Here is a 25,361-nt window from a genome sequence, read left to right on the forward strand (position 1 = left end):
TTAAAAATTTATCTGCAGTCCCATGAACCTGGACACCCTCCTCTGGTAGCTTCAGGAATCTTTTCAACATAATTATCAAAAAAAGGAAATTTTGCTTTGAATGTTAAGACAGATACATAGTTCTGCTGTATTTATTAAACGGCTCTTGAAGTATTTAATTCTTGATTGAAGGTAGAAGATATCCACATTGGTATAAAGGGAGTTGTTATCTTCAGAAGTCTTTTTGTAAATCTGAAATAGAATAGGTTTTTATCAAGGATAGTACAGGAAAACGAAACAAAGTCCATTTATTTCATTCTGACTTGCTTAATGCTTCCATTAAATTCACATCATGCATAAAGATTTGCTCTCACATTTGCTGAAGCCCACATTATAGGCTAAGCTAGTACAGAACAAAAATACAAAGGACTTAATATGGCCAGTTGGAATGGCAGCTTCAATGAGGCTTTCCAAGTTCAGAGTCATCATTGTTCACTCAACAAGCACATATTTGAGTGTCTACTATGAGTAGACCATTATCTTGGACACTACTTTTTAATCAACTGTCACACATTTTATTAAAAAATGAAGTGGAAAAGGAGTTTGTATTTCTACAACACTGCCAGTTTTCTATAGTATCTATCAATCTCTCTCTTTTTGTCTTTTTTTTGGGCTGCACTGGCAGCATCTGGAAGTTCCCTAGCTGGAATTGGAGCTATAGCCACTGGCCTAGCCCACAGCAACAGCAATGCCAGATCCAGCCACGTCTGCAACTTACACCATAGCTCAGAGCAACACTGGATGCTTAACCTACTGAATGAGGCCAGGGATTGAACCTGTGTTCTCACGGATACTAGTCAGATTCATTTCTGCTGAGCCACGATGAAAACTCCAATGTCTCTTTTTTTATTTATTTATTTTTTTTATTATTTATTTTTTTTATTTTGTCTTTTTTTGTTGTTGTTGTTGTTGCTATTTCTTGGGCCGCTCCCGCGGCATATGGAGGTTCCCAGGCTAGGGGTTGAATCGAAGCTGTAGCCACCGGCCTACGCCAGAGCCACAGCAACGCAGGATCCGAGCCGCGTCTGCGACCTACACCACAGCTCACGGCAACGCCGGATCATTAACCCACTGAGCAAGGGCAGGGACCGAACCCGCAACCTCATGGTTCCTAGTCGGATTCGTTAACCACTGCGCCACGACGGGAACTCCAAATGTCTCTTTTTTTAAATGGCTGCACACATGGCATATGGAAGTTCCTGGCCCAGGGACTGAATCTCAGCCCCAGCTGCAACCTAGTTGGGTTCTTTACCACTGAGCCACAATGAGATCTCCCACTGCTGATTTTTTTCCTTTTGGCTTACAGATATGCTCAAATGTCTCCTATTCAAAGAACTCTTCCCTTGACACTGCTATCCTCCTAGCACCTCCTTTTAGTTCTTATATCTAGTAGGATTTTATCAGTTCCCTACTGCATTTGACAGCTGATCATCTCCTTGAAACTTTCCCTTGGCTTCTGTGACACTTTAACTTCCATCCTTCATCTTTACACATCCAAAAAATCATCACCAAGTTTCAATGATGGCTCCAGAATCTGTACTTTTTGGAGACCTGCAATTCTATTGTCCTAATGCTAATAGCCCCATTGACCTCTTGGGCTCTAGTCTATCTCCCACCTCCTCGCAGATATATTGTAGCCAGATTTACCTTTCTAGATAAGACTACAAATCATGGCATTCCCTTCCTTAAAAACTTTTAATAGCTTCCCCATTCCATATGAATTAAGCTCAAACTCCCAGATTAGAATTCAAGGCCATCTATATACTCTGGCTTCAGTTCGCTTTTTTGGATTTCTATCCCATCACTTCCTGACACATCTTTTTCCAGACTAGCTGTACTTCTTGATGGCCTCTAGAGTGACTTGATGCTTTCCTGCCTCTATGCCTTTGTTCCTGCTGTTCCTTTAAGAATGAACAAACTGGAGTTCCCACTGTGACACAGTGGATTAAAAATCTGGAGTTCCCATTGTGGCTCAGCAGTAACGAACCCGATTAGTATCCATGAGGATGCAGGTTTGATCCCTGGCCTCACTCAGTGGGTAATGATCTGGCATTGCCATGAGCTGCGGTGTAGGTTGCAGATGCGGCTTGGCTCTGCTGTTGCTGTAGTTGTGGTATAGGCTGTCAGCTGCAGCTCTGATTTGACCCCTAGCCTGGGAACTTCCATATGCCGTGGATGTGGCCCTAAAAAGAAAAAAAAAAAAAAGAAGAACCTGACTGAAGTGGCTCAGGTCACTGTGGAGACTTGGATTTGATATCTGGCCTGGCATAGTGGGTTAAAGGATCTGGTGTTGCTGCAGCTGCGGTTTGGATTCAATCCCGGGCCTAGGAACGTTCATATGCTACGGGTGCAGCCATTAAAAAAAAAAAAAAAAAGAGGAAAAGCAAAGCAAAGAATGAACAACCTGTTTCCTCTTCCCACTACTGTACCTCTATCTCATCAAATCTCTGCTTATAGAAATCTTGCTCATACCTCAAGGCATGTTATATTGACACTGCAGGTTAGAATTCATATAGAAGTTCACTGAAGAGTTCAAATTCCATCCTTTTCATTTAAAATCTCAGGTTCTCTAAATCAGATAGGCTCTCTCTCAGCATTTTGTACTTTGTTTTATACCAGTTAGTACTCCCTAAAGGCAGGGAGCCATGGTGTGGAATTCATCTTTGTTTCCCTCATAGACACATAGAAGTGTTAAATGAGTATGTGTTGAATTAAATTAAGGGACCTCAGTTTTCAAAATATTAGGGAGAGTAAAATAAATTAATAACTTTTTTTTTAAGAGGCCAAAGACTGAGCTCTAAAATTTGTTCACTTGATGGATACTTTAAAGTACCAATACTGAAATCTAAATAGCTAAAAGGGGAGTTCCCGTCGTGGGGCAGTGGTTGATGAATCCGACTGGGAACCATGAGGTTGTGGGTTCAATCCCTGGCCTTGCTCGGTGGGTAAAGGATCTGGCGTTGCCGTGAGCTGTGGTGTAGGTCGCAGATGCGGCTCGGATCCCGCATTGCTGTGGCTATGGCGTAGGCGGGTGGCTATAGCTCCAATTCGACCCCTAGCCTGGGAACCTCCATGTGCTGCGGGAACAGCTCAAGAAAAGGCAAAAAGACAAATAAATAAATAAATAGCTAAAAGGGAAAGGTATAGAGTCTTACCACTCTTCTTGAGAAGTTCTCCTTTCCGGGATCTATCCAGGTTTTCAAGAAACTGTTCAAAAACTTTTACGAAAGGAGCTAGACTGGTTTTCTTATAGTCTAAATTATGAAAACCGAGAATTATAATTAGTATTTTGGCAGCAAAAAGTAACATGAAAGTATAACTTTTAAGTTTCTGGTAAGAATTCTCTAGAATAGTGCTATCCAATAAAAACATAATGAGAAATATGTAAATTAAAATGTTTTAGTAGTCACATTAAAAGGTGAAATTAATTTTGGCGTTCCCACTGTGGCTCATTGGGTTACCAACCTGACTAGTGTCCATGAGGACTTGAGTTTGATCCCTGGCCCTGCTCAGTGGGTTAAGAATCCAGTGTTGCCATGAGCTGTGGTGTAGGTCACAGATGCAGTTCAGATCTGGTGTTGCTGTGGCTGTGGTATAGGTTGGGAGCTGCAGTTCTGATTTGACCCCTAGCCTGGGAACTTCCATATGCCGCAGGTGTGTCCCTAAAAGAAAAAAAATTAACTCATTACATCTAAAATGACATTTCAGGAGTTCCCGTCGTGGCGCAGTGGTTAACGAATCCGACTAGGAACCATGAGGTTGCGGGTCGATCCCTGCCCTTGCTCAGTGGGTTAACGATCTGGCGTTGCCGTGAGCTGTGGTGTAGGTTGCAGACGCGGCTTGGATCCCCCATTGCTGTGACTCTGGCGTAGGCTGGTGGCTATGGCTCCGATTCGACCCCTAGCCTGGGAACCTCCATATACCACAAGAGCGGCCCAAGAAATAGCAAAAAAATAAAAAAATAAAAAATAAAAAAAAATAAATAAAATGACATTTCAATATATGATAAAGATTGAAATGTTTTTTTTTCTACTAAGTATCCTACTAATACTAGATCCGAGCCACGTCTGCAACCTACACCATAGCTCACGGCAATGCCAGATCCTTAAGCCACTGAGTGAGGCCAGGGATAGAACCTGCATCCTCATGGATAATAGTTGGATTTATTTCCGCTGCACCACCATGGGAACTCCCCAAGTATCAGTTTTTAAATTTAAATGAATTAAAATTGGGACTTCCCATGGTGGTGCAGCAGAAATGAATCCAACTAGCATCCATGAGGATGTGGGTTGGATCCCTGGCATCACTCAGTGCGTCAGGGATCTGGTGTTGCCATGAGCTGCGGTATAAGTCTCAGATGCGGCTGGGATCCTGTGTTGCTGTGGTTGTGACTGTGGTTGGTGGCTACAGATCTGATTCGACCCTTAGCCTGGGAACTTTCATATGCCAAGGGTGTGGCCCTTAAAAAAGTAAAAAAAAAAACCAAACAAAAAAAAACAAACCTCAACCCCCTGGGAGTTACTGTCTTGGTTTAGCAGAAACGAATCTGACTAGTATGCATGAGGATGTGGGTTTGATCCCTGCTTGGCCTCTCTCAAGTGGGTTGAGGATACAGTGTTGCTGTGAGCTGTGGTATAGGTCACAGACACGGCTTGGATCCTGTGTTGCTGTGGCTGTGGCCTAGGCTGGCAGCTGTAGCTCCAGTACAACCCCTAGCCTGGGAACCTCCATATGCCGAGGGTACAGCCCTAAAAAGTAAACAAAACAAAACAAAACACAACAAAAACCCCCCAAAACAATCAATATTGCCTGAGGTGGTTATGAACTAGGTCTTAGAAAGAAGGTAAAATTAGATAGAGGGGAGAGGAACATACCAGGATTTGGGAAATAGAAAGGAAGGAGCAAATGGTACTAATGTGAAACGGACAAAGGCTTAGAATCACAGAAACTAAAGAAATAATAAGGAACTTACACATCACTTATTCCAGTCTCCCACCACCTCTAAAGCATCCCTGATTTACTGATGGCTATTACCCATTATGAATACTTGAAATGATACGCAGTTCAGTTTGTTTATTCATTTATTTAGGGCTGCACCTGCGGCATATGGAAGTTCCCAGACTAGGGGTCAAATCAGAACTGCAGCTGCTGGCCTACACAACAGCCACAGAAATACCAGATCTAAGCCACGTCTGTGACCTACACCACAGCTCATGGCAACACCAGATCCTTAACCCACTGAGTGAGGCCGGGGATTGAATCCCATCCTCATGGATACTAGTTGGGTTCTCAACCCACTGACCTACAATGCAGATTCCAGTTCAGTTCATTTTTGAACACATATTTATTAGAAAATTTCTCCTTATAGGAAAATAAAACTTTCTTTCTTTTCTTTTTCTTTTTTTTTTGCTTTTTTAGGGCCAACTTGTGGCATATGGAGGTTTCCAGGCTAGGGGTCAAATCAGAGCTGCAGTTCCTGGCCTTTACCACAGCCACAGCAATGAGGGATCTGAGCCAAGTCTGCAACCTACACTACAGTTCACAGCAACGCCAGATTCTTAACCCATGGAACAAGGCCAAGGACTGAACCTGCATTCTCATGGATGCTAGTCAGATTTGTTAACCTCTGAGCCACGACAGGAACTCCCAAAACTTGCTTTCTTAAAACCTCTGAACAAAAGCAAAAGATGTCCACAAAGAGACAATATTAAATTTAAAAAGTTGTTAGGAGTTCCCTTTGTGGCTCATTACGTTAAGAACCAGATGAGGATTAGGTTCAATCCCTGGCCTAGCTCAGTGGGTTACAGATCTGGCGTTGCTGCAAGCTGTGGTGTAGGTCTAAGTTGTGGCTCGGATCTAGTGTTGCTGCAGCTCTGGAGCAGGCCTTTAGCTGCAGCTCCGATTAGACCCCTAGCCCGGGAACTTCCATATGCTGTAGGAGTGGTTGTAAAAAGAAAAAAAGAAAGTTGTGTTAAAGTAATATATGTACTTTGTTAAAAAGAGTGAAACAGTACTAACAGGTTCATAGACCAACAAATAGCAGTCCTCTACCCTAATTCTGACGTCTTCATCCTCTTGAATGGCAATTACCTCTTTCTTTCCTAGCATTCACTTCCAAAAATGAGTATTTCCATTGTTACTTAAAAATCTAAGGCCGGGAGTTCCCGTTGTGGCTCTGTGGTTAACGAATCCGACTAGGAACCATGAGGTTGCGGGTTCGATCCCTGGCCTTGCTCAGTGGGTTAAGGATCCAGTGTTGCCGTGAGCTGTGGTGTAGATTGCAGACATGGCTCGGATCCCACGTTGCTGTGGCTCTGGCGTGGGCCGGCGGCTACAGCTCCGATTGGACCCCTAGCCTGGGAACTTCCATATGCCACGGGAGCAGCCCAAAAAATGGCAAAAAGACAAAAAAGGCCATTCTTCCTAGGGCTTTGGCTTTTTTATGGGGATGGGTAGTAGGAAGAGGTCTGAAAGTTCTTAATATCTTCTCAGTTCTCAGTGTTAATTTTCAAAATAATGTGCCTTGTTGTAGGTCTGTTTTCTTATGCTGAGCCCTTTCAATAAAGGGGTATTTCCTGGGATGTGTTTTTATATAATTTTGACAGGTTCCTCCCTGTTTTATGTGTTCTTTTCCTGTCAGATATTAGACCCGTTGAAACAATTTTATCTTTTTCCTCCTAAAACAAGAACAAACTTGTCTTTTTTGCACTACTTCCTGGGAAATCTCAACTTTTCTAGCCCTTGTATTTTTTATTGTAATGATTTTTTTTGTTTCTAAGACCTCTTTCTTGTTCTCTGTTTCCTTTTCATAGCATTTTTGTTTTGTTTTGTTTTGTTTTTTTGCCTTTTCTAGGGCCGCTCCCACGGCATGTGGACATTCCCAGGCTAGGGGTCGAATTGGAGCTGTAGCCACAGGCCTACACCAGAGCCACAGCAACGTGGGATCCGAGCCGCGTCTACAACCTACACCACAGCTCATGTCAACGCCGGATCCTTAACCCACTGAGCAAGGCCAGGAATCAAACCTGCAACCTCATGGTTCCTAGTCGGATTCGTTAACCACTGTGCCACGATGGCAACTCCTTCATAGCATTCTCATATTGCTTCATGGATACACTGTCTTATTCTCTGAGCATATCAGTTTCTTAAGAAAAGGCTTCCTGTGTTACTTGTATTGTCTGTTTTCCCTGAGTTCTTTTTACCAGTTTATTCTCATTAAAAAAAATTTTTTTTTCATTTTAGGGCTGCACCAGTCAGGGGTCAAATTGGAGCTGCAGCTGCTGGCCTGCACCACAGCCATAGCAATGCCAGATCTGAGCAGCATCTTTAACCTATGCTGCAGCTTACGGCAATGCCATAACCTAAACAAAGTAAACTGCATACATAGTAGTTGTTAAATGAATAGCTGTTGAATCTAAGACTGTGAGATTCAAACAACTATCAACATTAATTGACAATTTAGTTATATAATGTAGATCCTGGCATTTAGATGTTACTTAGTAAATATTTGTTGGTTCCCCCCGCCACCTGCCCCGTTTTTTAGGGCCACACCTGTGGCATATGGAAGTTCCCAGGTGAGGGGTCGAACTGGAGCTGTAGCCACTGGCCTACACCACAGCCACAGCAATGCCAGATCCAAGCCACGTCTGCCACCTACACCACAGCTCAGGGCAACACTGGATCCTCAACCCACTGAGGGAGGCCAGGGATTAAACCCGTGTCCTCATGGATACTAGTCAGGTTGGTTACTGCTGAGCCACGAGGGGAGCTCTTATTTAGTAAATATTTGTTGACTCAAATTAGATTTGGAGCATCATTTGGGCAGTTGATGAAAGTGAGAAATATTGCTGTAACATTATTTGTTACTGACCTGGTTTCAGGATAAACACTGATCCGTTCTGGGCTGAATCCAAGGATAATGAATTATTGGAGTCACAGAAAGATGGCTATATAAAAAGCTTTTGTGTGTTTGTATGTGTGTTAAAAAGCTTATCTTAAAGTGAGACTTCAATATATTAACCTACCTCTGGTTCTATGTTTGATACCAGATTCAGCTCCATTTTCTTTTTCTTCTTCATTAGTAGAAATAGCATCCAATTCATGGCAGATGGAACTACAAATAATAGAATAAGAGAATTTTAAAATTGGTTCTTGATCAGAATTACCCAGTGTATGATAGCACCATGAATCCTCTAAGATTTTCTGTGGAAAAAATTATGTGGTCAGCTAAATTTAGAATAGTCTAAAAACCATAATCTCTTCTTAGAGTTTTCTAAGCACATTAGCATATTAAAACCTGGAGATTCTTGAACTCCAGAACTTTTTTTTTGGTCTTTTAGGGCCATGCTGTGGCATATGGAAGTTCCCAGGCTAGGGGTCGAATTGGAGCTGCAGCTGTTGGCATACGCCACAGCCTCAGCAATGTAGGATCTAAGCCGCATCTGCAACCCAAATCATAGCTCACGGCAGTGCCAGATCCTTAACCCACTGAGCGAGGCCAGGGATCAAACCTGAGTCCTCATGGATACTTGTCAGGTTTGTTACTGCTGAGCCACCATGGGAACTTCCAGAACTTTTATCTATTTGTTTGGCCATGCCTGCAGCATGTGGAAGTTCCCTGGCCAGGGATCAAACCTGTGTCACAGCAGGGACTCAAGTCACTGCAGTGACAACACCCGATTCTTAACCCACTGCACCATAGGAGAACTCCAGTAATGAACTTTTAATCTATGGAGTTCCCCTTTTGGCTCAGTGGGCTAAGAACATGACTAGAATCCATAAGGATGCAGGTCCAAACCTTGGCCTCACTCAGTGTGTTAAAGGACCTGGCATTGCCATGAGCAGCAGGGCCAGTTGTAGACATGGCTTGGATCTGGTGCTGCTGTGGTTATGGTGTAGGCCAGCAGCTGCAGCTTGGATTTGACCCCTAGCCTGTGAACTTCCATATGCTGCATGTGTGGCCCTAAAAAAACAAAAAAAATGAACTTTTTATCTGCTTAAGTCTGCATTTTCCAAACTTTTATATATATATATATATATATATATATATATATATATATATTTTTTTTTTTTTTTTTTTTTTTCTCAACATAATAGCAGCTGAAAATCTTCTGTTCTGTGCAACTCACCAGGAAATATTGCTCTGCTAGGTCATTATCATATAGCCTCAGAGAAGCTGCCTCTCTGGAAGGGATCTAATCCAATACACTTCAAATTTAGAACAACAATCACAAAAAAAGGAGTCACTGGAGTTCCCCGGTGGCTCAGCAGATTAAGGACCCAGCATTGTCACTCCTGTGGCAAGGGGGATGTTCCTGATTCCTGATTCCTGGCCCGTGGACTTCCGTATGCCTCAGGTATTATTGCAAACAAACAAACAAAAACAAATGATCAATGATATGAACATACCTTATGGTTGGAACAGTAAATGGGTCAAACTGATCCACTTTCTGTAAATCAATAGGCACAGAAATGCGACCTGTGAGAACCAAAATTATAAATTGATGAATGTAGAACAGAAATCATAGGCCGTCTCCTATAAGTTATTTTTGGCTAAAGTTTTAATCTAAGGCTTAGAAAGAGGGTTAGACTTATCTCTTAAGAACTATATTTAGAAGTAGAAATTAAAAGTACTTTCACATTAGGTATGCTTAACACCAAGATGCATATTGAACCATTACCTAGTTGCTCTTATTTCTACTTTTATTTCTCTCTTCCTCTTCCCTATATCCTTCTATATTTAAGTACAGAACAATCTCAAATTTAGTGAGTTCTGAACATGGAACAGAATAGATGTGAAATAGTTCATTTAGTTACCCTGATCTATATGCTGAGATCAAAACAGACACCTATGTGTTGGGCATCTTTGGAAATAAAATAGATGACATTATATTACCCTTTTACAATATTCACAACTGAGACACCACATAAAATTCACATCTCAGAAATGAGATAATGAATTTAAAGAATGCCAGGTGACTAACAAAATAATTAAGAGAATTGGGAGTTATTGATTGAAGACAGAGTAAAAAGACTGCAGCTACTTAATGGGAAAAATATAATAAAAATGTATACATTTACGAATTAACATAATTATTCAGCCAAATCTTAAACATTAGAATAAGGGGATACTACTGAAGCTTTAGAATTAAGCTTAAAATAGGAGTTCCCGTTATGGCGCAGTGGAAATTAATCCGACTAGCATCCATGAGCATGCAGTTTGATCCCTGGCCTTGCTCAGTGGGTTGGGGATCTGGTGTTGCTGTGGCTGTGGTGTAGGCCAGCTGGAACTCTGATTTGACCCCTAGCTTGGGAACCTCCATATGCTGCAAGTGTGGCCCTAAAAAGCAAAAAAAAAAAAAAAAAAAAAAAAAGAATTAAGCTTAAAATAAATATTAAGAAACATTAAGCTTATTACCAAAAGAAGCTAAAAATACATAATTAACAGGTTTGAAAAGGGGCTATATAAATGTATAGACTATGGAGTCATTATAGATTATTAAAGGAAACCAGGTAATTTGGGAGAATCGAATTCATGACAGACACTGTTCTAAGCACTTCACATTTTATTTTATTTTTTTCTTTTTGCCATTTCTTGGGCCGCTCCCGTGGCATATGGAGGTTCCCAGGCTAGGGGTCGAATGGGAGCCGCAGCTGCTGGCCTACATTAGAGCCACAGCAATTCGGGATCCGAGCCGTGTCTGCAATCTACACCACAGCTCACAGCAACGCCTGATCCTTAACCCACTGAACAAGGCCAGGGATCGAACCTGCAACCTCATGGCTCCTAGTCAGATTCGTTAACCACTGAGCCATGACGGGAACTCCAGCATTTCACATTTTAGATCTTCACCATAACCCACTGAGGTTACTATTATTATCTCTATTTTATTTTATTCTATTTTATCTGTCTTTATAGGGCTGCACCGGCAGCATATGGAGGTTTCTTTCTTTCTTTTTTTTTTTTTTTTTGTCTTTTTGCCATTTCTAGGGCCGCTCCCGCAGCATATGGATATTCCCAGGCTAGGAGTCGAATTGGAGCTGTAGCCCCCCGCCTATGCCAGAGCCACAGCAACGCAGGATGTGAGCCGCGTCTGAGACCTACACCACAGCTCACGGCAATGCCGGATCCCTAAACCACTGAGCAAGGCCAGGATCAAACCTGCAACCTCATAGTTCCTAGTCAGATTCGTTAACCACTGAGCCATGATGGGAACTCCCAGAGGTTTCTTTCTAGGGTACGGGTCGAATAATCCCAGAGCAAGTGGCAGAGGTGGACTGTTGACACCAAAAAGGACAACTAAATACTTCTCATTTATTGGCTGGAGCAAAATTTATGCCAATATAGCCACTGTTATATTTATTTTAAAGTCTGTTTTAATCCATCAAATTTTATGTAATAGAAATATGAAAGAGGAAAGCTAAATCCATTGAAAAAGAACTGAGGTAAACAGACATTTCTCCAAAGAAGACATACAGGTGGCCAACAGGCACATGAAAAAATGCTCAACATCACTAATTATTAGAGAAATGCAAATCAAAACTACTATGAGGTATCACCTCACTCTGGTCAGAATGGCCATCATGAAAAAGTCCACAAATAATAAATATTGGAGAAGGTGCAGAGGAAAGGGAACCCTCCTACACTGTTGGTGGGAATGTAAATTATGGGCAGGCACTATGAAGAACAGTAAGGAGGTTCCTTAAAAATAAAGTTACCACATGATCCTGCAATCCCACTCCTAGGCATATATCCAGAGAAAATTATACTTTGAAAAGATACATGCACCCCTGTGTTCATAGGGGCACTATTTACAATAGCCAAGACAAGGAAGAAACCTAAATGTCAATCAACAGATAAATAAAGAAGATACGGTACACACACAGTGGAATATTACTCAGTCATAAAAAATGAAATGCCATTTTCAGCAACATGGATGGACTTAGAGATTATCATACTAAGTTAAATAAGTCAGACAGACAATGATAAATACCAAATACAAATGTGTTACCACTTACATGTGGAATCTAAAATATGACACAAATGAACAGAAATAGACTCACTGATATAGAGAACACACTTGTGGTTGTCAAGTGGGAGGGGAAAGGGGAAGGAAGGATTGGGAGTTTGGGATTAGCCAGATGCAAACTATCATACATAGGATGGATAAACAAGGTCCTACTGTACAGCACAAGGAACTATATTCAATAGTCTATGATTAACCATAATGGAAAAGAACATGAAAAAGAATATATGTGTATAACTGAGTCACTTTGCTATGTAGCAGAAATTAACACACATTGTAAATCAACTATACTTCAATAAAATTAAAAAAAAAAAAAGAAAAGATACATGCACCCCAATGTTCATTACAGCAAACTATTTTCAATAGCCAAGATAAGGAAGCAACCTAAATGTCTACCAACAGATGAATGAAGATTTGGTACATATATACAATGGAATATTACTCAGCCATAAAATAGAATGAAATAATGCCATTTGCAGCAACATGGATGAACCCGGAGATTATTATACTAAGTGAAGTAAGCCAGACCAGAAAATATCATGTGATATCACTTATATGTGGTATCTTAAAAAAAAAAGACACAAACAAATTTAATTACAAGACAGAAATAGACTCATAGACATAGAAAAGAAACTTATGGTTACCAAAGGGGAAAGGGTGAGGGAGGGAAAAATTAGGATTTGGGGGTTAACATATACATACTGCTATATTTAAAATATGTAAACAATAAGGACCTACTGGATACCTCAGAGATATACACTAAATATTTAGTAATAACCTATAAGGGAAAAGAACCTGAAAAAGAATCTCTCTCTATATGAATAAAACTGAATCACGGTGCTGTATACTTGAAACTAGCATGACACTGTAAATCAACTATGCTTCAATAAAAAAAATAATAAATTAAAAAAAAGAAAAAGAACTGAGGGAGGCAGTGGAGTGGAAAAAGCACAGAACTTGGAATTTTAAAACAACTCTGTTCCTAGCTCTGACACAATTTAAGACTGAAGTCACTTCTTTGGCCACTTTTTTCCCCTCTATACAGTGAGAGCTGTTCTGTGATTTCTTTCTTTTCTCTTTTTTTTATTTTTATTTTTTGTCTTTTGCCATTTCTTGGGCCGCTCCCGCAGCATGTGGAGGTTCCCAGGCTAGGGGTCTAATTGAAGCTGTAGCTGCCAGCCTACGCCAGAGCCACAGCAATGTGGGATCCAAGCCGCATCTGCGACCTACACCACAGCTCACGGCAACGCCAGATCCTTAACCCACTGAGCAAGAGCAGGGATCGAACCGGCAACCTCATGGTTCCTAGTCAGATTCATTAACCACTGCGCCACGATGGGAACTCCTCTTTTTTATTTTTGCTTTTTAGGGCCACACCCGAGGCATATGAAAGTTGCCAGGCTAGGGGTTTAACTGGAGCTACAGCTGAAGGCCTACACCACAGCCAGAGCAACACCAGATCAGAGCCTTGTCTGTGACCTACACCACAGATCACGGCATCACCGGATCCTTAATGCTGAGTGAGGCCAGGGATCAAACCCAGGACCTCATGGTTCCTAGTTGGATTCCTTTCTGATGCACCACGTTATGTGATTTCTAAGTTCTCCAATTCTGCTTTTAACTCTGAACCTCAGAAATCCAGCTGAAAATTATTTACACAGTGGGAACTCATCCAGTAGCTACTAATCAACAACTGAAAAATAATTTAACTCAGTGCATTAGCTGACAGAACAGTTTTTCAACCTTTACTATTTCAGACACTTAACACCCAGTGACATGCTTTTCTAAAACAAGAAATAATTTTGGGAGTTCTCCTGTGCACAGAGGTTTAAGGATCTGGAGTTGTTGCTGCAGTGGCTCAGGTCACTGCTGTGATATGGGTACAATCCCTAGTGTGGGAACTTCTGCACACTGTAGCATGGACAAAAAAACCAACCACCCAACCAACCAAAGAATAACATATTTTTCTTTTAGTTTTCCTCACTTTCTTACCTGTTTTAGGATGAACACTAAACGGGCTCTTCAGTAAATGATTGATTCCTTTGCTAACATTGATATCCAGTCGTGGAAAACAGTATTGGAGCATAATTTCCCACTCAAGCCAGGGTCCACATTTATCATTTTTGCTGTTATTCTAAAAATAGATGCAAGTCCAGCATGAGGATCAGTAGGAACCTTTGAGGATTTCTTTAAAGTCTCTTATAAATGATCTTTAACCACTTTTAACTTAGTGAGCAAAACAATCAGAATTTAATTAAGAACTGTATTTGTAATACCGATTTCAACAGAATATACCTGATATCTGCTGGCTGCTTTCTTCAAATACTCCCAACGCTGAAGTGAATTCTGATGCTTTTGGAAGCTTTGTTGAAGTTCATCATGCATTGGTGAGGGGTGATTAAGGAACATACTCATTTAGGGCACATAAATGAACAACTTATTTTCAGTGTGTATTATCATAAGGAAAATAAAGTTTACCTAGAAAGCTATTACTATTTTCTTATTAAACACATATCCCTGGAAAAATTCCGCTGTAAAAATATACGACAGAAGGAATGCCTAAATAATTATATGGATTAGGGTAAAACCATCCCCTGATCTTTATATATTTTGATAATGATTCTGCATCCTGTAAAGAGTCATTAATTTTAGGAGGATCAATTCCAAAATGAGGAAATTTATTTATGAAATGGCCTCACTTACTGTATTCTAGACTAGAGATAAAAAAAAAATGCAGAAATCCAGGAGATGTTTTATATAAAAAAGATTAAACTCGTAAGAGTAAATATGTGAGGATATGTAGATAGAACACATTATAATATAGATCAATACAAGTAGCTTACAAAATAATGATTTGGGAAAGGATATTTTCAGGAACAAGGGCTAAAATCTTATCCCAGCTTTCTTTATTTTCAAGAATATTTTGACCAACCAAGGCATATTCTTCAAAGTATTTTTTAATTATGTTTATAGATTTTCTGCAGGAATAACAATGACAAAGTCCCATCACTATTAGCAGCACATACACCACATAGCTTTTGTCCATTTGGAAGGCTAGTACTTATTTTCACTCAATTTCTAGAACTTAACCCTCCTTCAGAGGGTTATGAGAGTTAAATGAGCCACTCTAAGGGGAAATAACCTAGCATAGCACTTGGCTGAGACTAGATATTCAAGAAATGTTTATTTCTTAAACTCTACAACTTCAAAGGTTAATAACATATAAATATGTAACAAGGGGAGTTCCTGTTGTGGTTCAGCAGGTTAAGAACCTGACTAATACCCATGAGGATTCCGCTGGATACCTAGCCTCGCTCAGCAGGTTAAGGATCTGGTGTTGCCATGAGCTGCAGTGTAGGTCGCAGATGCTGCTTGGATCCAGTGTTGCTGCGGCTGTGGTATAGGCCAGCAGCTGCAGTTCCAATTTGACCTCTAGCCTAGGAACTTCCATATGCTATAGATGTGGCCCTAAAAAGAAAAAGAAAAAAGTAACAAGCATAGAAAACAAACAAGTCAGGTCAACATAATAATATAGCAGTAGTAGACTGTGGGACACAGTCTACCATTTCTACTCTGAATTGCTTGCTTTATTACTATTATTTTCTTTGGCGACATCTGTGGAATGTGGACATTCCCAGGCCAGGGATTGAACCTGTGCCACAGCAGTGCCAATCTTTAACCTACTGAGACACCAGGGAACCCCTGAGTTGCCTACTTTAACATCTTAGTGATTATATGGTGCTTAGCAACTTGCAAATAGACTCCATATCTGCTGTTTCATCTAATTTTTGCTACAACTCTGTGAGACAGATGGAACAGTTGTTCTCTCCAACATACTGCTCAGAAATGGAGGCTCTAATATTTTATCAAGGTCGTATTAAAATGACAGAATAGGGACTCTTACTCCCTTCTTTTTTTAATTTTTAATTTTTTGCTTTTTAGGGCCGCACCCACGGCATAGGGAGGTTCCCAGGCTAGGGGTCCAATCAGAGCTACAGCTGCTGGCCTATGCCACAGCCATAGCAACATCAGATCTGAGTCGTATCTTCGACCTACACCACAGCTCACACCAACATCGGATCCTTAACCCACTGAGCAGGGCCAGGGATTGAACTGGCAACCTCACGGTTCCTAGTCAGATTTGTTTCCGCTACACCACAATGGGAACTCCGGGACCCTTACTCCTAATGTTCTCCAGAGATGAATTCAATGGAAAGAGTACAGTTTTGAGAATCAGGCAGACCAGGACATGAATTCTAAATTTAACATTAGGAGTTCCCAGTGTGGCTCAGTGGTTAATGAATCCGACTAGGAACCATGAGGTTGTGGGTTCCATCCCTGGCCGCGCTCAGTGGGTTAAGGATCTGGCGTTGCTGTGAGCTGTGGTGTAGGTCTCAGACATGGCTCGGATCCCGAGCTGCTGTGGATCTAGCGTAGGCTGGAGGCTACAGCTCTGATTCAACCCCTAACCTTGGAATCTCCATATGCTGCAGGTGCAGCGCTAGAAAAGCCAAAAAAAAAAAAAAAAGATAAAAAGACCCAAAAAAAAAAAAAAAAAAATTAACGATTATTTGTGTGAAGCCAAGCAAATTATACAATCTCTCCAAATCTCACTTTTTTTATCTGTTAAGTGGAGATACCATTGTGTCCCTCCTGAGGTTATTGTGAAAGCCAGTAAGAACAATTGTGAAGCACCTATTGTGAATACTGGAGCATAAAATAGACACTCAATTAACTCTAGCTATTATTATTATGAAATGCTACCTCAGCAGAGAAAATTGACATGGTAATTCTAAAAGCATATGCAGGTAAATCAGACACAACTGCATGGAGTCTTTTCCAACAGACCTGACAAAAGGGTGAATTTTTTCATTTAGATGAACTTTCTTTTTAACGTCTTGACCACCCTGAAAAACAAATCATCAAAAATCACTTATGTATATTATATAACATATAATTAAAACCTTAACGTGTTCTAAAGATATCAATTAAATTCTGTCAAAGTATAGGACCTTGGGTGCTATTTTATATAGTCTCATACCTGTAATTTTCTGGAATAACTTTACTTGACATACTTGAACCAGAAAATTAATCTTATCTTCCTTTTCCCACAAAGGAGGATACTCACAGCAAAATATATTAAAAAATGTAGCTACTAAGATTTTAACTGACCTAATGGTAAAATCATCTACTCTGAAATATGGATGCTATAAAAGATAATTTTGGGAGTTCATGTCGTGGCTGAGTGGAAACGAATCTGACTAGTATCCATGAGGATGCAGGTTTGATCCCTGGCGTCACTCAGTGGGTTAGGATCTGACATTGCCTCGAGCTGTGGTGTAGGTCACAGAGGTGGCTTGGATCTGGCATTGCTATGGCTGTGGCATAGGCCAGCAGCTATAGCTCTGATTCGACCCCTAGCCTGGAAACTTCCATATGCAGTGGGTGTGACCATAAAAAGACAAAAAAAAAAAAAAAAAAAAGATAGTTTAACTTTGTTACTAAATATACCAGGCTTGGTAGTACCTAGCAAATACTAAATATACCAGGCTTGGTAGTACCTAGCAAATAAATATTAATGATCACTAAAGAAGATCTTACCTTTACAAGACTCAGATACTCAACTATCCCAGAACGTACTGCAGAGGACAGTTTCCTAACTGATTCATCGCAGACCCAACAATGAACTCCTCTCCTTCCAGAATATACCCAGAGACGATGTTTAAATCCAAAGTCCTCTGAGGAGAGAAATAATAGATTTTAAAACAAATCATAAACACCTGGTTCTTGCTTACTTCCTTAGCTTCATTTTTTTACCTCTTATCCATGTAACTCATCTGTTTTTGTTTTTGTCTTGTCTTTTTGTCTTTTAGGGTCACACCTGCAGCATTTGGAGGTTTTCAGGCTAGGGGTCCATTCAGAGCTGTAGCTGCCGGCCTACACCACAGCCACAGCAATGCAGGATCTGAGCCATGTCTGTGACCTACACTTCAGCTCACGGCAACACCAGATCCTTAACCCACTGAGTGAGGCCAGGGATCGAACCCGGTGTCTTCATGGATGCTATTTGGGTTTGTTAACTGCTGAGCCACAACGGGAACTCCTACGTGTACTCATCTTAACTATACTATAGTTGACTCCTGAACAAAGAAGGGGTTAAGGGTGTGACCCTCTGCAGTTGAAAATCCATGTATAACTCATAGTAGGCTCTCCATAGAAACAGTTCCTCTGCATCAGCAGTTCCTCTGTATTCAAGGTTCCACATCTCCAGATTCAACCAACCGTGCATTGTGTAGTACTTACTACTGAAAAAATTCTGGAGTTCCCTTTATGGCTTAGCGGTTAACAAACTTGACTAGGATTCATGAGGATGCAGGTTCGATCCCTGACCTATCAGTGGGTTAAGGATCTGGTGCTGTGGTGAACTGTGGCGTAGGTCGCAGGCTCAGCTCAGATCCCACATTGCTGTGGCTGTTGGTAGGCTAGCAGCTGTAGCTCTGATTTGACCCCTAGCCTGGGAATCTCCCTATGCTGTGGGTGCTGCCCTAAAAAGACAAAAGAGGAGTTCCCGTTGTGGTACAGTGGAAACGAATCCGACTAGGAACCATGAGGTTGCAAGTTTGATCCCTGGCCTTGCTCAGTGGGTTGGGGATCCGGCGTTGTTCTGAGCTGTGGCGTAGGTTGGTCACAGCTTGGATCTGGTGTTGCTGTGGCTCTGGCATTGGCCAGCAGCTATAGCTCTGATTGGACACCTAGCCTGGGAACCTCCATATGCCACAGGTGTGGCCCCAAAAAGACAAGACGACGGAAAAAAAAAAAAAAAAATCTGTATAAGTGGACCTGTGCCATTCAAACCCATGTTGTACACTATTTGAAGTTTCCATGATCTTGCCTTCAGTTCTTTCCTGAATCTGGTCTCTTTGCTAAGAATTTCTTCATGCTCCAGTACTTCCATTTCTCTCCCTGACCAAACAGCCATTTATCTCTAAAGACCTAGTCTAGGGTATTTTGTTTTGTTTTGTCTTTTTAGGGCCACATCCATAGCACATGGAAGATCCAAGGCTAGGGATCAAAGTGGAGCTGCAGCCACTGGCGTACGCCACGGCCACAGCAACGCCAGATCTGAGCCAAATCTTTGAACTACACTACAGCTCATGGCAATGCCAGATTCTTAACCCACTGAGGCAGGCCAGGGATCGAAGCTGCGTCCTCATGGATACTAGTCAGATTCATTTCCGCTAAACCCCATTGGGAACTCCCAGTCTTGGGACTTTTAAAAGAGTTAATGAATAAGCCCCCTATATAAGAGTTAGCTATTATCATTATCCTTATGATTACCTCTTCTAGGAAGCCTTTTATCATCTAATTTCTTCCCATTCCTGTATACATTCTTGCTGTTCTATATCCCCATAGCACCCTGTGCATATTAACACATATGTAATCCTCAATTTCCTTACTTGTTTCCTCTTTAGACTGCATAACCTACTTGAGGGTAAGAAATGTTATCTTTCCTATTTCCTTCATCTAGGACAGCACCTAGCATACAGAATTGCTCAAAAGATGGGTGAATTGGGGGAAAAAACTCAATGATTTGATTGATAGTTTTATCAAAGTTTCAACTGTAACTTTAAGCTTTTATTTACCTAACATGTTTCAAAAAACATGTTAGAAATATATGAGGTTTATAAAATGGCACAGATAGACTAATATTCAGAGGAAAACAGATTCTTGCATTTGACTCTGCTCAGATACTGTCAATACTTGCCCTTCAATGCTCGATCAATGATGTGTATGGCCATCGTCATGAGGGTCCAGCACTTGGAACATATGTCTGCAGAACTGGAGCAGAATTAGCATTACTGGCTGTCAGTGGTATCACCCACCCAAACAGCAAAATGTGTGAAACTCACCTACAACATCTCCTCACATCATCATAGTCTGTCATGTCAATGTCAAAGACCAGCTCTTTTTCCTGAGCCTGGAAAGCTCCCAGCTTCACTGTATTGTGCTGATTGGGCTACAAGTACAAAATATCAATCCATTTCTGTAAAACATACATCAGATATACTTATTTCTACCTACATTGAAAACGTGGCCAAAGAGAAGGGAAGAAACCATATAATCCCAAGTCTATGTCAGCTGAAGTTCATTAATTCTATCCTCTACATTCAGAATTGATAGCGATATAACTTAAATCTACTTAAAACAAGGTTTGATAAATACATATTATCATATTTTATTTTTTCTAGTTCTACTGAGATATAATTGACATATGATACTGTAATAAATACTTGTGGATTAATAGAAATCATAATAAAGCATTTTAGGTTTCTTATAAGGAAAAGTACATACAAATAAATTAATACCTCATTTATAGGTATTTTAAGGACCTTTAACTATTACTGGACATATAAATAACAAAAATTTAAAATTAAAAATTTTCTAGGAGTTTCTTTTGTGGATTAGCAGTGATGAACCTGACTAGTATCCATGAAGACACAGCTTCAATCCCTGGCCCCACTCAGTGGGTTAAGGATCTGGCGCTGCCTCAAGCTACGGTGTAGGTCGCAGATGTGGCTCAGATCAAGTGTTGCTGTGACTGTGGCATAGGCTGGCAGCTACAGCTCTGATTCATCCCTCAGCCTAGGAACTTCCATATGCCGTGGATGTAGTCCTAAAAAGACAAAAAAAAAATTTTTTTTCCCTAAAAATTCTGGAGGTGGCACAGTAGGATCCAGTGTTTTCTCTGAGGCAGTGTGGGTTCTATGCCTGGCCTGGCACAGTGGATTAAAGATCTGGTGTTGCTGCAGCTGTGGTGTGGATTTGATCACTGGCCCAGAAACGTCAATATGCCATGAGTGTGTCTGAAACAGAAAGGGAAAAAAAAACCCCAAAATATGAGAAATGTCTGTTAAAAAAAAACATCCTCCCAATTAGTCTGGCTTCAGCTGTAAGTAATCTCCTTTGAGCTGTGGACTACCAAGTAAGAAGATGGGCTGAAAACAAACACCTGACTTCCTTTAAACTTGAGCGAAAACAATAAAGATTTCTTTCTTTTTGCCTTTTTTTTTTTTTTTTAAAGAAAGGCACAAGTCTTAAAAAAGAACCAGAAAGCAGATATCATCACAATTTTTATATGGAGGCCCAAAAAAGCTGAATCTTCACCTCTCAGTAAAGAAAGATGAGAAGGAACCTAACTGACACCTCAGACCTCCCAAAAGCCTCAGGAATAGGTGACAACAGGTATCTCTCGAGCTGAGACTAAAAACAGGAGGACTGGTTAACAATCTATTTATGAAGAAATTAAGTTCCTCATAGTTCTACATTTACTCTGTGGAGCTAGGTGACTGTACTTCCATTTCCCTGGCAGGGACACCTGAATTATTATCTGAAGAGTATAAAAGATAGGGCCTCTGGACTGAGGAGGGGAAAACAGGCACAGATGAAGAAGGGTGTAATGTACTGATATTCAGGGGATTGATTAGACATTTACATGCAGAATGTGAGACCCAGCCTTCTCCTCTATACCCTTCCACTGCCCCCCCAGGCAGGAGGTAGGAAGATTCCTCTCTGAAGACTCTGATCAGGCACTGTTATTAGGTTCTAGGAATAGATTAGTGGTCAAAACAAAGATCTCTGTGCTACTGGAGCTGTCATTCTAGCAAAGATCTAGAGAAAATGACATGAGAGCTTCTCTCAATAAAATGGCCCAGCTAGGTCATTCTGTAGTAAAGAAATCTCAGCCATGTATACAGAGCTTCTAATCAGCTTTTTAGTATTTTATTCTTTAAAAAATTAAAAAAAAATTTAGAGTTGATTTACAATGTTGTACCAATTTCTCCTGTATAGCAAGGTGACTCAATTATACACACACACACATACACACACATTCTTTTTTGTATTCTTTTCTATCACGGTTATTATTATTATTATTTTTTTTGGCTGTCCCTCAGCATATGGAGTTCCTGAGCCAGAGATCAGATACGAGCTGAAGTTCTGACCTATGCTACAGAGGCAGCAATGCTGGATCCTTAACCCATGGTGCTGCGCTGGTGATTGAACCTGTGTTGCAGCACTCCAGAGATACCTCTGATCCCATTGTACTACATTGAGAACTCCTCCATCATGGTTTATCCCAGGAGATTAAATATAGTTCCCTGTGCTATCCAGTAGGACTTTGTTGTTTAGTACTATATTATCATTACCTTTTTTTAAAGGCCGTACCTGAGACATATGGAAGTTCCCAAGACCAGGGGTTGAATCTCAGCTGCAGCTGCAGGCCTACACCAGATATGGCAACACTAGATCCAAGCCACATCTGCAACCTATGCCGCAGCTTGTGGCAATGCCAGATCCTTAACTCACTGAGTGAGGCTAGGGATCAAACCCACATCGCCACAGAGACAATGTCGGGTCCTTAACCCACTGAGCCACAAGAGGAACTCCCTCTATTCTTAAATATAAGCACAAGCAAGAAATTACTGGAGGAAATTTTCCTTATCATATGAGGAAAGCCTCCAATATGAAAGAACGGGGAAAAAATAAACAAAGAAAAAGTGCAACTTTAGAGAAAACAGATGGTGTAACAAAAAAATTAAACTATTATTGATATTCTCAGGTAATATATGTCAGTGAAAAAAATACATGATGCTCTAAAAAACTTCTTGGAGATTTTAAATATAATAGCAGAAAAGGAAACCTCTGAGGAAATTCCCCAGAAAGTAGAGAAAAAGGAAATTTAAAATAGAAAAAAAAAAAAATACAATTAGAGGACATAATATCTGATTGTAGGATTTCTAGAGACCAGAGAAAATAGGTAGGAAAAATTATATTAAAAATTAAAAAAGGGAGTGCAGGAGTTCCCATCATGGCTCAACAGGTTAAGAACTGGACAGACGGAGTTCCCGTCGTGGCGCAGTGGTTAACGAATCCGACTAGGAACCATGAGGTTGCGGGTTCGGTCCCTGCCCTTGCTCAGTGGGTTAAAGATCCGGCGTTGCCGTGAGCTGTGGTGTAGGTTGCAGACGCGGCTCGGATCCTGCGTTGCTGTGGCTCTGGCGTAGGCCGGTGGCTACAGCTCCGATTCAACCCCTAGCCTGGGAACCTCCATATGCCACGGGAGCGGCCCAAGAAATAGCAACAACAACAAAAGACAAAAGACAAAAAAAAAAAAAAAAAAAAAAAAAAAAAAATTTAAAAGAACTGGACAGAGTGTCCATGTGCATGATGGTTTGATTCCTGGCCTCTTAGTGGGTTAAGGATCTGGCATTGCTGCAAGCTGCAGCATAGGTTGCAGATGCAGCTCAGGTCTGGTGTTGCTCTGACTGTGGCATGGGCCTCAGCTACAGCTCTGACTTGACCCCTGGCATATGCCATAAAGAGGAAGAAAGAAAAAAAAAAAAGGGTAGATCCCATTATGGCTCAGCAGAAACAAATCTGACTAGTATCCATGAGGACACAGGTTTGATCCCTGGCTTTGCTCAGTGGGTTAAGGATCCAGTGTTGCTGTGAGCTGTGGTGCAGTTTGCAGATGCGGCTTGGATCCTACGTTGCCATGGCTGTGGCATAGGATGGTGGCTACAGCTCCGACTGGACCCCTAGCCTGGGAACATCCATATGCCATGGGTGCAGCCCTAAAAAGACAAAAGACTAAAAAAAAAAAAAAAAAAAAAAAAATGCAAAATACTGGGGGAAAATGGTTTACAAACTCAACCATTAGTTAAGCATAATGGTAGAATAAACACATTCTCCAGATACACAAAGTGTCAAATATCTTTTCTTTCATGGACCTTTTCTTTTCTTTTCTTTTTTTGGTTCTTGTCTTTTTGCCTTTTCTGGGGCCCGCTGTAGAGATGTAGAGATTCCCAGGCTAGGGGTCAAATTGGAGCTGTAGCCGCGGCCTACGCCAGAGCCACAGCAACGTGGGATCCCAGCCTCGACTGCAATCTACACCACAGCTCATGGCAGCGCCAGATCCTTAACCTGCAGAGCAAGGCCAGGGATCAAACCTGCAACTTCATGATTCCTAGTCGGATTCATTTCTGCTGCGCCACAACGGGAACTCCCATCAAAGAACAAATTTTATTTTCACTACAATCTACTTGCAAAAACTGTTAAAGTGTGGCTCCTTAATTAGAATAAACTCTAAAAATGTATCTCAAAACGCTAGGGGCACCAATCCATTCTTGGTTTAAAAAAACAATAAACTACATAAAAAACTGATTTCTTACTCTGTGGGAATATACCGCGCCTATATCAATCTTGTATGGATTCATTTTCTGCATCTCCTTTTCCAGCTCACTCTGGTTGTTGAAAGATTGGTAGCGAATGTAAATGTCATCTTTCAACGTGAATGAAAATTCACGGTGTTGAAAGTAATTCTTTACCACTGCAAAATGAACATACATTTTAAAAGTTAGTATGGTATTTTATCCAGTTCAGAGTATTAAAACATTAACCAACAAGAAGATATCTTTCACGAACCCTCTGTACTCAACACTGTGCTACATTAAAACAAAAACCAAAACCAAGAACTAGTCCCTAATTTGAAGGAGTTCACCATCCTGCATTTAATAGGGAAAGGTAAAAATGAGGAAAAAGATGCAGAAATATTTTCATGTAGTACCACCTCTCTTTCCTAGGTGGGCACTCAAATTCAGCTGGGAAGAGTTAAGTACCTCTCCTCTTTCAGGAGATGCCCGTCTGTCCCTGATGCAGATTATGTCTCTGCAGCTTCTTGCTACAACCCAGTGGACTCCCTTGCTCCCCGCCACCTCCGCCACCTTCGCTCAGGAACCGAGAAGATTAACACTGCATCAGAGCAGGTAAACGCTGCAACGAAAGTGAGTTCAAACACAAAGTGGGAGGAGCAAAGGCTCTGTCTTTCAGTGCGTGGTGTAGACTGGTCATTACATCCCACTCTAGGCCCATTTACACCTCGGCAGTGGTGGGGAGGGCTCAAGGCAACGCACAAAGGCGCCCGACACAAGGCCTGGAACATGGAAGGCACTTCATATTGTCATTCCAAGGTACCCTCCCAGAACCTCCTCACACTCCCCCCCCACCCCGAGCCATTTCCCACCCCGCTCCCGCCTTCATCACCTCCGCCATAGTTCAGCCAGCGATAGTACTGGGCGTAGGGAAAGAGCCTCCGGTAATAAAGCTTAAGCAGCTCGGGCAGCTCGGTAGGGTCAAACGTCTCCATGAAACGCAGAACTCAACCCAGGCAGGATTAGCACGAGAATTGGCGGGAACCGCACAGTCGAGCTTCCGCAACTGCGCAGGCGCGTAGTGGCA

At 41.3% G+C, this 25,361-nt stretch overlaps 2 protein-coding genes across 9 annotated transcripts in view; one reads left to right on the forward strand and one right to left on the reverse strand.

Moving 5' to 3' along the window:
* The window catches only part of HSD17B6 (hydroxysteroid 17-beta dehydrogenase 6), a 56,220-nt gene that overhangs the window by 6,183 nt on the left and 24,676 nt on the right, over positions 1 to 25,361 (forward strand). Inside the window, exon 2 of the mRNA XM_084956071.1 lies at positions 24,707 to 24,889. The gene's annotated coding sequence lies outside the window, so the exon portion shown is untranslated. The remainder of the gene's footprint in view (positions 1 to 24,706; positions 24,890 to 25,361) is intronic.
* PRIM1 (DNA primase subunit 1) lies at positions 96 to 25,349 on the reverse strand. Of its 8 annotated transcripts, none has more exons than XR_014845199.1 (14): positions 25,167 to 25,324; positions 24,296 to 24,453; positions 19,976 to 20,082; positions 19,831 to 19,904; positions 17,667 to 17,803; positions 16,914 to 16,972; positions 14,934 to 15,043; positions 14,361 to 14,452; positions 14,058 to 14,199; positions 9,448 to 9,517; positions 7,290 to 8,152; positions 3,817 to 5,136; positions 3,195 to 3,544; positions 96 to 231 (listed from the first exon to the last, which is right to left on the reverse strand). XR_014845199.1 is itself a non-coding variant. In XM_021090961.2 (14 exons), exons 3-14 carry the CDS (start codon positions 24,347 to 24,349, stop codon positions 212 to 214), a joined length of 1,053 nt encoding a protein of 350 aa, XP_020946620.1. In that variant the 5' UTR covers positions 24,350 to 24,453; positions 24,743 to 24,896; positions 25,167 to 25,324; the 3' UTR covers positions 96 to 211.

Source organism: Sus scrofa, chromosome 5 (assembly GCF_054392235.1).
Source record: "Sus scrofa isolate SSC_HxYL_T2T_F1_AM1 chromosome 5, Sscrofa_HxYL_maternal_Yorkshire_Landrace_v2.0, whole genome shotgun sequence".
Taxonomy (NCBI): domain Eukaryota; kingdom Metazoa; phylum Chordata; class Mammalia; order Artiodactyla; family Suidae; genus Sus; species Sus scrofa.

Coding starts and splice junctions, on each gene's coding strand:
- PRIM1 (XM_021090961.2), bottom strand. CDS start 24,349: ATGCAGAAAATGAATCCATACAAGATTGATATAGGCGCGGTATATTCC. Junction 19,905..19,975: donor GATGTGAGGAGATGTTGTAG/GTGAGTTTCACA, acceptor ATTCTGCTCCAG/TTCTGCAGACATATGTTCCA. Junction 16,973..17,666: donor AGTATCTGAGTCTTGTAAAG/GTAAGATCTTCT, acceptor TTTGTTTTTCAG/GGTGGTCAAGACGTTAAAAA.